Source organism: Marmota monax, unplaced genomic scaffold, assembly GCF_021218885.2.
Source record: "Marmota monax isolate L192 unplaced genomic scaffold, Marmota_monax_Labrador192_F-V1.1 WCK01_AAM20220418_F8-fsc00125, whole genome shotgun sequence".
Taxonomy (NCBI): Eukaryota; Metazoa; Chordata; class Mammalia; order Rodentia; family Sciuridae; genus Marmota; species Marmota monax.
Genome location: NW_026695235.1, coordinates 13,184,606 through 13,197,729, shown reverse-complemented (window position 1 = coordinate 13,197,729; position 13,124 = coordinate 13,184,606). Strand labels below are relative to the sequence as shown.

Sequence of the window (13,124 nt, the reverse complement as noted above, 5' to 3'; positions counted from 1 at the left end):
AGTGACACCCAGACCACCTGGGTGAGAGCCAGGGCTCCGAGGCCTCCTCCGCACCCCTCCTCCCACGCTCCCCGCGTCTCTGCCAACGCCGTGGGTTCTGTTCACGTGGCAGGGACTCCTGTCCCCTCAGTTCCTGGCTCATGGGGCACTTCTCAGGCAGGACTCTGCTGGCTTGCTGGCAGGAGTGACCAGCCACACAGAGGCCCCGGCAAGACTTGCAGGGGAAAGGCCTGGGATGAGGGGTGGGCACTGCAGAAAGAGCCATGGTGGACAGGACGCTGAGTGGGTGGCCAGGAGGTCAGCGAGCAGGAGGCCTCTGCATGGCCCGTCCTGCTCTTGCTGTGACGTCTCACAGAGGTGGCCCAGCTCTGCTGGGGTCACTGTGACCACTGCCTTCATGAGAGGAATCGGGTCACCCTCGTCCCAGTGGGCCCACAAGAGGCTCCACCCCGGTGTCCTGTGTTGGAAGGTTCAGAAGTGGGAGAGCAGAGGAGAGACCCCGAGGCCTGACGAGGGGGCACTGTGGCAGAGCACGCTGCAGACGCTCCAGTGACACCAACACTGACCAGGTGGCCGGGGGCAGCAGGAAAGGGACAAAGTGCCAGAGCCCCGGTGACCACCCACTGGAGATGTTCGTGTCAGGTGAGACACAAAGACTGGCAGGCTGAACGGAGCGGAGCCAGGCGCCCTGGGCGGGGAGGCAGCCAGCCTCCTGCAGCCTCAGATGGAGGCCAGCCAGACCGGAACCGCCTTGTCAAAGAACAACCCCAAACGCACATTATCTGATTGGGGTCAGCCAGGAAAAGAAGAAAGAAAAGGGAAGAAAACCTTATCACTGGTCACTAAAGAGCAGCAGGGATCAGAGCCAGAGGGCGAAGGTCAGATCAGATGCTCCCAGATACTGAGCACTCACCAGGAGATAAGGCCCAGGAGAGCCTGGCCCAGGAGCCTCATCAGTGTCACCACCACAGGAGGGACGCCAGCTGGCCAGGGACAACTGAGGCCACAGCAGGAGGGGGCTGAGGGGCGAGCACTGGCCTGGGGGCGGTGGGAGGCCGGCCCTGCTGTACAGTTCAACCATTAACTGCTGGCTGGCCCCAGGGAGGCCCAGCAGAGTTGGGAGGGGGAGCTGCACAGTGTCCAGTACCCTGGCCAGGAAGTGGCCTGCAGGAGCCAGGCCAGGGCTGGCTGGTCCCTTCTGAGCTAACTGGCAGGCCAGCCCTCTGCTGCCAACCAGGCTGCTCCGCAGACGCGCTGAGCTGTGGCGGGCAGGTGTCTGCTTCCATGGGCAGACAGACGGGCGCAGACACACCGCACCCCAAAGGTCCCAGGCACAGCCCCACACATCTCCCCTGCTCTGTCCTTCCTGCTCCCGGCACAGGGCCAGGGCAGAACCAGGAGGAGCTCCCGGCCAGCTGCCCAGCCAGGAGCGGGGCTGTGGGCGCAGGGCTCTCAGGAAGGGCCCATCCCCAGGCGTTCGTGATAGCACAGGGCAGAGCCTTGTTTCTGAGCCGGCCTCTCCGGGTGGCCGTCGGCTGTCCCTGAGCCCAGGCCTGGGTGTCCAAGCTCCTCACTGCTCTGCCAGGGTCTGTTGGGAGATCATTCTGGGGACCTGACGGCAGAGGTCCTTCTGAAAATCAGGGACTGTCCTCAGGGCAGGGACCCATCAACTTCTCCAGGGGAGCCCTCGCCTCGGTGGCCCTAGATATGCAGGAGGAGCTGGCACCAGGACCCCAGGGCCTCACGAGAGGTTCCTGGCTCCTGCTCAGGGGGGTGGAGTGGGACACAGCACAGGTTCCCACCACGGCCCCCAACGGTGGCACCTGTCCTTGCAGGCACCATGAGCCCCTGACATGCTGGCTTGTCTCCAGGGCTGCCGTAGCAAGTCAGTGGCTGGAAACCGAAACCGGAGTCTGTCCCCTAGAGCCCTGAAGTCAGAAGGCTGCGACCACGGTGTGGGCAGGGCCGCTCCTCCCGGGAGCCCAGGGGGAGAGTTCCTGCCTCGCCAGCCTCCAGAGGTGCCTGCATTGCTGGGCCCGCACCTCCTCCCTGCCTTCCTGCCTCCAGGCCAGCAGCACAGCACCCCAGCACCTCTGCATCCCACCCCGGTCCCTGGCAAGGACCCTGGGATTATGAGGCCCACTGATCCAGGGCCATCTCCCCAGCTCACGACCCGTGATGGCTCTCAGAGCAGGGTGCCGGCAACCTGGGGCCGTCACTTGGCCTGGCACACACACCACTGGTCAGCAGGAGCACAGATGTGGGTCCCGGCCTCAGCCGAGCCTCAGATCACTGGAGTCTGGCCTTGGCCCTCTCGCTGCCAGGTCTGCCGTCCATCTGAGAGGCCCGGGACTCATGCACCCCAAGAGAGGGCTGTGCCCGCAGGCCAGGCTGCAGCCGACAGCAGGTTCACAGTGTGAGGTCCCCGTGATGACAGGACGTGGCGTGAGGCCGGGGGACGTCCCTTCCTGGACAGCAGACCTCCCTGGCATTCTCAACCGCTCCCAAAGGTACATTTACGAGTGACACCCAAGCAGCCACCTTCCCAGCCAGCTGTGGCAGGGTCCCTTCCGTGGAGGGTGCACACCAGTCCATCCAGAGGACAGGAAGATCCTGATGGCCCCCAGGGGACCAGCAGCCCTGGCCAAGATGTGTCCCCCCCAGTGGTATGACTCCAAAAGGACACACAACAAGTCAGAGGCCAAAGCTGGGGTGGGAGCACATGTGCCCTGCTGTGGGGTGACAGAGGGACAGCCGGGGGCTAGAGCTGTAGGGTGGGCCAGGGGCAGGGGCTGCTGAGCAGAGAGGATAAGTCGTCAGAGAGCCTCTCCTGCTCCCAGCCCGCGGTGCACGGGAGCCAGCCTGACCCTCCCCTGCCTGGTCCAGAGCCCCCCCCCCGCCCCTCCTCCACCCTCCCCCCCGCCCCTCCTCCACCCTCCCCCCCGCCCCTCCTCCACCCTCCCCCCTCCCCCCTCCTCCCCCTCCCCCCTCCCCCCCTCCTCCACCCTCCACCCTCCCCCTTCCTCCCCCCTCCCCCTTCACCCTCCCCCCTCCCCCCTCACCCCCCCTCCCCCCTCCTCACCCTCCCCCCTTCCCCCTCCCCCACCCTCCCCACCCCCACCCTGCCCTACTGGGGGAATTTCCCAGGGAACTTCCCTTCACAAGCCCTCAAGTCTTCTGCAGAGGAAGGAGGTGACGCAAGGGTGTGTGCAGGGAATCCCTGTGGACAGAGAGGGGCCTTCCCCTCCCCAGTGCCTGGGGACCAGAGTCAAGGATGGCTCTCCTTTCTGGTCAGAGGCTGAGGGGTCAGGGAACAGAGAGGAAGCCAGGTGGCAGCGGTGGACCCAGCCTCTCCACGGGGGGGCTCCTCTTCTCAGGAGCCTCCGACAGTGACAGCGACAGCCCAATGTTTTTTTTTTTGCTTTTTGTTGGTACCAGAGATTGAACCCAGGGAGCTTTATCCTCTATGTTTTAATTTGAGACAGGGTCTTGCTAAGTTGCTTAGGGCCTTGCTACATTGCTGAACCTAACTGTGAACCTGAGACCCTCCTGCCTCAGCCTCCCAAGCGGCTGGGATTACAGGGGTGCGCCACTGTTTTCTGAGATTACAGCGTGCTAGTGACAAAATCCAGCATGCAGAGGAAGGCAGGTGGCCGTGGGTTCCTCTGAGAGGGGTGTGAAGTCGATGTCACCAAGCCATCCTCATAGCTGAGAGCCCAGGGCAGCTTGGGCGGCCACCTCTCCTAACATGAACCATCAGGCACAGCTCATGACCTGTAGGAATAGGAGCTGCGTCCTGGTCCTGACCATGTCCTGACCCTGGCAAGGCCCACCCTCCCGGGGCACTGCCTGGCAGCTGGGATGGAGCCACAGCAGGGAATCACAGAGCCCCCGACGGGCGGGGCTATCAGGACTCATGTCTGGAGTTGATATGGGACTATGCCTCCTGAGAGACGGCCTGCTGACCCTGCATGCCCCCACGGAGCGGCTCAGGGACACGAGGAACCCCCTTGCATCCCCATCCACAGGTTAGAGACTAAGACACAGAGAGGGTGAGTAACATGCCCAAGGTCACGTGGCACTTGGGGCAGAGCCAGATCAACACCCAGAGATGATACGACTGTCCATCATCTCATCAGATGGCACCCTGCCACCTAGGAAGGCCAAGTAGGTGGCCAGGCTTCCCGACACGGCAATATCTGACGATTTGGTGACTCCCAGTTGCTTCCTGTGAGAACCAGCTCCCGTGCCACACCACAAGGCAGACTGGAGGGGGACGGCCGACTTCCGGCACCCAGGGATGCCCTGCCTGTGGGTACCGACTACAAAGCAGTGAGCCAGGCCATGCAGGGTCCACCTGCCTGGGTGCCGGCCCCGAGCGGCTTGCCATCGCAGGGTCCCTCTCGGGGGGTGGGTGAGGGGTCACAGGACAGGAACAACGCCACGCCTCCGGAGTGCCATGTCCCAGCCAAAGGCTGACCACGAACACTACTGTGACACTCCAGCTGCCCCCATTCACAGTCATGAAGCAACAGGAAAGGTATCCTGACCAGGAGAGGACATCAGACCAAAAGGGCCACCCGGGGGACACATGGAGCCGGCCCATGTGTCAGGACGCTCACCTCCCTGGTGAGGCTTACAGAGAGGCTCTGGGAGGGCACTTCTCTACCCGTCACATGAGCCAGGGTTGGGGTGACAGCCGCTGCAGGCTGGGAGCCGGTGGAAACCAGTCGCCCATCTGCAGGGAGCCCCCTCCTGATGGCCCCACCCCACCACTCAGCCCAGCTCTGGCCGGGGGCACCCGAGATAAGGACCGTGAGAACACGGAGCTGGATGGAACCCAGACCCGGGCGCTCTGCCGGTCTCCGAGATAACAGCCGCCCTGCTCCACATGGCCGGGCACTCAGACCCTGGTCAGCAGACACACTGCTGTCCACCCTCCCACTTCTGGGGCAAGCAGGCCCCTCACAGAAGGTGCCCATACTGCACAGCAGAAAAGGCCAGGTGCCCAAACTTGCCCCCAGGGCTCACACCCATCATCTCCCAGGCCCTGGCCAGTTGGCTTCCCCATTAAATGCCAGTCTCCACCCTGCTGGCCTCTCGAGCTCTGGCCGGAAGAGGTCAAAGACACTATCCCTCTGGTTTTGTCTGGCTCACCCAGGAGAAGGGGACCTCAGGAAAGGCCACCTCAGCTGACCCCTTCCTCCAGCAGGCCCACCCTGCGGCAGGCCACCAGGGGGCTGGGACTTTGCCGTGGGCCACAGAGGGTCCTGGGACAGTACTCCCTCCCCTCGCAGGAGCCTGCCCACCAAGGGCCCAGGGCAAACTCGGCTTCACAGGGCCAGAGCGGCTCAGCGCTATGAATAGCCTGGTCCCTTCCAAGGCGAAGTCCTTGGTGGTCTAAGTGGACAAGGGATAGAGGCTCCCTGGGGCCGTGCCACATCTGGACTCAGGTCAACAGAGGCACATCCAGCGTGGCCTCCCAGCAGCTGATGGGGCCCTAGCTCTCCACGGCCAGGACCGGAAGGGGCAGGACAAGTCGGACCCGCCGGAGAAGAGATGCTCCCTGCAGCTCAGGGGCCTTCCCGGCAGCTCTGTCACCAACTCCAGTCACCCCGCGGGGAGGTGCCCTCCTGCTCACCAAGAAGGGCCTGTGCTGGCAGGCTCTGTCCTGGAGCGGGGACCCCGACGGGGGCCTGACCGGGGCTGGTCCTGAACCCACTCTCTGCAGCAGCACACAGCACCGTGCTGCAGACCCAGGTCGAGGAAGGGACCGGCGAGGGGGTTCCCTCGAGGTACAGCCTCCTCAAGTCTCCCTGCAGGCCCTGTCAGAGCTCTGCTCTGTCTGGCTTAGCGTCCTCTCCAAGGGACACCCTACAGAGGTCCCCCTGACCCAGGCCAGTCCCCAGGCCAACTGGACCCAGCGCCTCCTGCACTGCCTGCAGAGCTGGGGCTACCTGGTCTTCATGCAGCCTGTGCCCAGGGCCCCTGCCCTTCCTGCCGCTTCACAAAGCCCCCGTGGTTACAGAGCACCACAGGGGATCAGCCCGGAGTGACCCCGACCGCAGGCATGAAATTCCAGAAAGATGTACGGGCTTGTGAACAGGTTCTCCATCGCGGCTCTGGCTGGAGCCGCGGAGCTGTGCTGGGGCTTGCCTGCGCAGAGGCCCTGGGAGGAGCCGCACTCCTGCAGGCACAGGGCGCAGACATTAGCCTGCAGCCTCCAAATCTAATCTGACTCAGCGCCTCTGTGATCAAAAGCTCTTTCTGACAGCCATTCGGAGTTGGCCCAGACCCGCCAATCCAGGACACACCCCTCGGCCAGCCACCAGGCTCTGCTGTCCCCCCTGCCAGCACCGGCAGCGCTGGGGAACAAAACTGGCGGTGCTCTGTGCCTGCCTGGGACTGCCCGTCCCCAGGGGACACAGCACCTGTGTGAAGATGCCGCATACACCACATGGCCAACGTGCACGGAGGACCCAGGCACATAAGGCTAAGACAGCGCCTCACGCAAGGGCTCCACAAATGACCAACTGCTGCTCAGGACGGAGAAGGAGCTCGCCCTGCCCCCGGCGGGGTTGGAAAAAGAAGGTGCAGGGAGGCTGGGGGCGCCTACCCAGGCGGGGTCCGCACTCAGGCAGCCAGGCGCTCAGGACACAGCCTTCCCTGGCCCTTGGCTGCCTCAGAGTCCAGTCTGCATAACCACATCCGTGCCGGCTCCTTCCAAAACTGCTGGGAGGCGGAGCTCAGAGGCCCTGCCCTCCTAGAAGGAAGCCTGGGCTGGCAAAGGTGAGTCTCAGACCCCACACTATTAGGGCAGCGGCCATCAGATCCAGAGAGAGCAGGTAGGTGGTCTGACCAAGCAGACAGGGCTGCAGAGCCATGGGTAGGTGGCCAGTGCCCCAAACCGGTCCATTATCTTCCTGGGCCCTTCCATTTCAAAATGTGCCAAGTTCAATGTTCAATGCAGAACGTGGAGTTCAGCTCTGCAGAATTCCACTCACACACACAGGCACCCACACACGCCAGCACTGAGGCTGGGGGCTCGTATGTGACAGGCCCTGCGTTGTCCAGCTCTGCTGACTGCTGCCCACAGCAGCAGTAGTAACCCACCACTGTGGCTCAGCCAGATGCATCCTCTGCAAGGCCATCCCTGGGCAGCCTCTGTCCACTCTGACACAGCACCAGACTCAGCCTCCAGCTGCGACTGGCCCGCACAGGTATCCTGGTGGCCACATCTGACAGCCAGCTCTGCCCCTGCCCGGGTCTCCCCCCCGAACCTGAGCTGGCTCCGGTGGACAGCAGCACCCATGCACAGAGGCCCCTCAGCCGACTCACCCCTCCCAGGAGGTTCCCAGGGGAAACGAAGGGGCTCCCTGAAGGTGACCCAGAACACTAGGCTTTGGCCTCCCTGGGAAGTAGACAAGGGTCCCCACCCATGCACCCCAGTGCCAGACCTTGGGGAGCTCAGGTGGTCCCCAGCGTGGGCAGTGTGAAGAGCCTGATGGAACAGCCCTGGGCAGGAGATGCTGCTGGGCCTCCTCCACCTCTGAACAAGGAGCAGAGGGCACGTGGGGACCCTCTCCCTGCATCCAGGGGTGGCAGCCTCCCCACCCAGCCCAGACCCTAGTCTGCCCCCTGTAGCCAGGGGCCGACATGAGGGCAGTGGTGTTGTCCACAGCCGGAGATGGAGAGGTTGGACATCCCACACAGGTCCCCTGGCCCTCACGGGGATCCAGAGAAACCAACATTTTCAACAACACAGCTGGCGACAGAAAGAGGCACCCTCGATGGAGAAAAGGTGTGTGGACGTACGTGGCCGTGCATCCAGGGAGTGGGCATGTGCTCTGCAGGTGCTGTCTGTGGGCTTGGCACGGGCCTGCATGGGATGTGTACCTGTGTGTGTGTGCACGTTGTGCTAGGGGAATGTTATCTGTGCACGTGTGTGTACTTGCACGTGTGGGCATGTGTGTCTGCATGAGCACAGGCATGCATGGACCTCCTGTGTGTGTGGTGGTCAAGCACAGCGGTGGTGAGTGAGCAGGGCTCTCCCTGCCCGGCCCGCCCAGCGTGGGTGCCTGCCCTCTGGGTGAGCTCAGTTACACTCCTTCTAGGTTTCCCTGCAGAGGAGTCCCTCTCCCCCTCCTCCTTCCTTTAAAGGAAAACAGGAGCACCCTGAAAAACAAGTTTTGCTGAAATTCAAAACTGTCTTCGAGGTCCTTGCATCTGAATCCTGAAGACTCCCCAGTGGGCAAGCCCAGGAGCCGAGCCCTTTCCTGCCGGCTCAGGTCTGACTCCACTCAGGGGCCTGCACGTCCCAGGACGGTGGACACCACAGACCTGGACAGCAAGCCCAACCCCTGCAGGCTGCCTGGGGAGAAGGTCAGGGCCCTGGCCTGTACTAACCACCAGACAGTGGCGGAATGAAAAGATGGGGCTGGGTAGTGTGAGGGTGGCACCTAGGGCATGAGAGGCTCGAGGACAGGAGGCATGCAGTACCAGGCTCCTGGCATGACCACAGGATTTCTGCACATGCCTCTCCCCAGACCCCGGGCCTCTGCAGTATGTGGCTCCAAGGGGAGACATGCAGGCCAGTCTGGCCCACGCCTCACACCAGGGGCCTGGGGAACACCACGAGCAGCCCCAGTGCAGAGGCACCAGCCATGGGCCTCAGATTTCTGATGGGGAAGTACACAACAGGGCAGTCAAAAGCAGGAGGATGGCAGGAACCAGCCCGGCAATAAAACAGCAGAGGGCTTCCTTTGGGGGTCAAGTGCAGCACAGAGGGGAAAACGCCTGTGTTCTGGTCAGAAAAAATGTGCACTCCAGACAAGCCGACCCACATGAGCTTTCCTCCAACACCACCCAGCTCCCCCTCCTTCATCCGAGGACACCCGCCTTGCCTTATCTGTGCCCTTATCTGTGCCTGTGAGAAAACACCTCTTTCCACCAGGGCAGCTGCTACTGTGTCCAGGGACTGGGTTCTGCTGGGATTGGGGTCTGGGCCGTGCTGGGGGAGGGGCGGGGCAGCACGGCCCCTGCTGAGCACTTCCTGCTTTACCCCCAGGGCATTCCTGACTGCTAGGAGGGGACTTCCTGGTCCTCAGGACTGGAGGCTGCGGCTCAGGCCACCTGCTCAACCAGGACCTTCCTAGGAAGTGGTGAGTTCACGTCCACGTCCTGCCCTCAGGGCTCCAGATTCCATCTCGCCAAAGCTCACCCACACCACCATGATTCCGTTTGTTCCAGCCACAGGCTGAAACCCCTCGCCTTTGTGGCCACCCCTTGGTACTGGTACGGAGGCCTCCCAAGGGGCAGGGGCTGGCCATAAAGACCTTCCCTTTCCTCTGTCATCTCAGGATGACAAAAGAGTCCTCAGGCTCACAAATACCTGTATATGCGCCCTGGGCTGAGCCAGTGTTGGCTGACCACAGTGCAGAGGGGACAGCCCTGCAGCCATGATAGACAGCCCAATCCAGCCAGCAGAACCCCCACCTCAGAGCCATGAGCAAGGTTTTTTGCAGTTAACATAAACAAGTAAGGAATCCTCTGTCTCCAACCAACAAGTGCCAGCAGCCTGCTTACAAAGTAGCTAACTTAAAAAAATAATGTAGTTGTCGACAGACCTTTATTTTATTTATTCCTACCTGGGGCTGAGAATGGAGCCCAGAGCCCACACATGCTAGACAAGGTTCTGCCACTGAACTGCAACCCCAGCAGATAGCTAACTTTTTTTTAGTGTATTTTTTAGTTGGCCTCAATGCCTTTATTTGTTTTTATGTGGTGCTAGGATCAAACCCAGGGCCTCACACGTGCCAGGCAGGTGCTGCTCTGCCACTGAGCCCCAGCCCCAGCTAACTTTCCAAAGAGGCCCATTCCTCTGGTTAGCCCGGTGACCAAGCCCACTGCAGACAATGAAACAAGTCATCTTCCCTCCCAGATGACTTCCGCCCCTCCTCCGCTGTCCTCCTTTACCACCATCTGTGGCCAGAGGCCTGGGGCAGCCCGGGCCAGGCAGGTGATGCCCTCCTGCTAACCGACCTGATTGGGTCCTTCCTCCTTCATCCAGGACACCCCTCCTCATCTGTGCCTATGAGGAAACACCACCGGGGACACCTCCTGGGCCTTGGCTGCGCTCCTCCGCAGGCAGAAGACCCCGGGCCCTGGCTGAGAACCGCTCCCAGGAGGTGGCCCAGGAAGTTTCCAGGGCAGTCCGGCGCACAGGTTGCCGGCTGCGCAGGAGAGAGCGCGGGCCTGCGAACAACGGACCCCAGAGTATTGTTCCGGGGCGGCCGAGCTCCGCTCAGGCAGCATCAAAGGGGACCGCGCGCAACCCGACACCGTGGCGGGCGCGGGGACAGGCCTGGAGGCTGGCGCGGCGCACAAAGGCTGACCGGGCCGCCTGGAGCTGGGCCCTGGAGAAACCCTGCGGTTTAGCCACCACAGGTCCGAAACTCAAAGCCTGCCCCACGCACTTCACGGTCTTCCTCAGAGACCTGACCGCCCACGGTCACTCCGAGGACCGGGAGGCATGACCCGCTGCGGCCGCGAGGGCGACACAGGCCCGGAGGGCTGGTTGGGGATACCGCGGCGTCTCCGGAGACACCACAACCACAGCCACTGCCCTGATTCTTCGCTGGCCGGCCACCTGCCCGCTGCCCGCTGGGCGCACCAACTTCCCCGAAGGGCCGCTCAAGTTTGGTCGCGACACAAGGGGCTTTGGGCGCCGACAGCTCGCAACGCCCGGGGGCCCAGCCCTCACCCCGGGTCCAGCGGCACGCGGAGGAGGTGCGATCCCCCAGCGGCCAAAGAATGAATGGCCGGCGGCGGGGCTTGGGACACACCGCCCAGCCCGCCCCGCCGCGCTCCAGCCGCCGCCGGGCACCTGTGCGCGTGGGCAGGGCCAAGGCGCAGCAGCCCTCCCGGGACCCAGGGCGAGCGCGCAGGGTTGGGGTGAGAGGACCGCCGGGGGCCGGCGGGAGACCCGCACAAAGGGCGCCCGAGGCCGGCAGGCACGAGCGCGCGGACTGCGTCCCCGGGGGTCTCACCTGGCTCCGTGGAGACCGCGCGGACCGCGAGCAGGAGGACCAAGGGGGCGAACTCATCCAGGAGGCGCCGCCGCGGCGCTAGCCAGGACCACCTGCGTGCGACAGCCACAAGTTAGGGTGCTGCGCACGCCCCCCGCCCGCCCGCGAGACCCCAGCCCGCGCGCGCGCCCCCAGCCGCACCTTGGCGCCATGCTCCGCAGCCGACCCGTCTACGCCGCGGATGCTGAGCCCTGAGCCGCTGTGCGCCCGCCTGCCCGTCCGCGGCCGGGCCGGGCAGGGGCGGGCCGGGGCGGGGACAGCGCGATGGGCGGAGCGACGGGCACTGGGCCCGGCCTGGGCTGGGGTGGTGAGGGACGCGGGCGGACCAGGAACCTGGTGACCCGCTGAGGCAAGCGGGGGCGGACACGGACCAGCAGTTCTTCCGACTTCTGGCACTCCTAAGTGCGTGGCCAGCCTCCGCATGGAGTGGCCTCCCGCCGCCGCCAAAGCGTGCACGGGGTCGGGATTCAAATTCCGGTCAAGGTCCCAGAACGTCCAGTGAATCAAGCCCAGCCTTCATTCCGGAAGGGGTTCACTGCGGCCTCCCCAGGGATACATCCTTAAGCCCTGAGTCCGTGGAGCAGTGGGAAGGTCAGAGATTTGAACAAAGACGTCTACCACTAGAGGACAGTGGGCCGAGGAGGCAGCTGGGCACCTCCCACCAGTTTGCTTAAGCAGAGGTGGAGAGGTGGAGGCCACGGGACCTCCCTGCCTCCATGAGCTCTGGGCCCAGGACATAAGTGCATCCAGAGGCCTCAGTCATGTGGCCCGTCCCTCCTACTGGGGCTCCCTGCCAGTGGCAGACCCCAACATGGGCCTACAAGCCCCATGAGCAACCTTCTCAGGATCCTGCCCCCACTTCCACGCCGTCCCTGATTCCTGGAGGGATGGGAGGTTCCTCAGGGATCCAGGAGGGGCAGTGAGAGGCAGGCTGTGCCTTCCATGACCTCCCGGCTCAGGAGAGCTCCTTCCCCTCTCGGAGGTCAGCTGCTTCTCATGGGAGCCTTCAGCCCCCCCTCCGTGTGGGCTCTGCATTCCTGAACCCGCCCACCCAGGCCGGGGCCTTGCCCCAGCAGCTGTGCTCTGTGGCACTCCTGGCCCTGCCACACACCAGGACCCTCCATCCATCACCTCCCTGGACAGGGACCCCTCCCAGTTAGTAGAAAACAGGAGCAAGCCCCAGCTATCCCCGGTTTAGTGACATTCTCCCAGACATGCTGGGATCCACCCTGGCCCATCCCCACTGTCCCTACCCAACCAGGACTCATCTCCCAGACCACAAAGAGGCATAACCGGCAGTAGCCTCCTGCCCCTCCCCCTCCCTGTCCATCCCCCACCCAGCCCCCAGCATCTGCCTGACTTCACACTTCCCCCAGCCTGACCCCCCCAGTCACTCCACATTGATCCCCATCTTTGCCTGCTTCATGCCCCTCCACACCGACCCCCAGCACCCCCCTGCCTCACATCCTGCTTCCCTGGGCCTGCCTGCTGGGGATGGGCCTGCCTGCTGGGGATTCTGATCCACTCACATCACCTACTTCAGCCTCTGGGGCTGGATCCTGCCCTGGACCTGGGGCCTGCCCAGGCCTGCCCATCCGCCTGGCCCACATGCCCAGGTCTACTGCCTCCAGGCCTGACCCAGGTGCCAAGGCCTGTGGTCTGCTCTGAGGACTGTGACCAGCCTGTTGAACAGAGAAATGAGGTGCCCTCTTGCCAAAATGGCTTCAGACGGGGATGGAGGGTGGGCCCCGCGGTGCCCCGGGCAGTGAGTCTGTGTTCCCGTCCGTGTGGTGTGTTTCCGAGCCCTTGTGTCTGTGTGCACGTGCGTGTGTGTCTGCACATGCCCCGTGTTGTCATTTCTGAGTTTATGTGGTGTGGGCCTGTTCACGTGTGGTGGCCACGTCCTGGATCCGGATGGCCTGCCTGCCTGGGGCTCGAGGCCCATGTGTCCATCAGACAGCTCCTGTCTTCCTCCTCTGCTGTCCGGCCTACCCTGTGTCACCCATGTCGGGCCACCCTGGACTACGTAGCACCCGC

At 63.6% G+C, this 13,124-nt stretch overlaps 1 protein-coding gene across 1 annotated transcript in view; it reads right to left on the bottom strand.

Annotated features, from left to right (window-relative positions):
• Nucleotides 1-11,337, bottom strand: part of Col18a1 (collagen type XVIII alpha 1 chain) — an 84,690-nt gene extending 73,353 nt beyond the window's left edge. Inside the window, exons 1-2 of the mRNA XM_046438939.1 lie at nucleotides 11,229-11,337; nucleotides 11,049-11,140 (exon numbers count right to left, since the gene is read on the bottom strand). Of these exons, the coding sequence (XP_046294895.1) occupies nucleotides 11,049-11,140; nucleotides 11,229-11,239 (103 nt within the window). The 5' untranslated portion in view covers nucleotides 11,240-11,337. The remainder of the gene's footprint in view (nucleotides 1-11,048; nucleotides 11,141-11,228) is intronic.
• Between the last annotated feature and the right edge of the window lie 1,787 nt (nucleotides 11,338-13,124).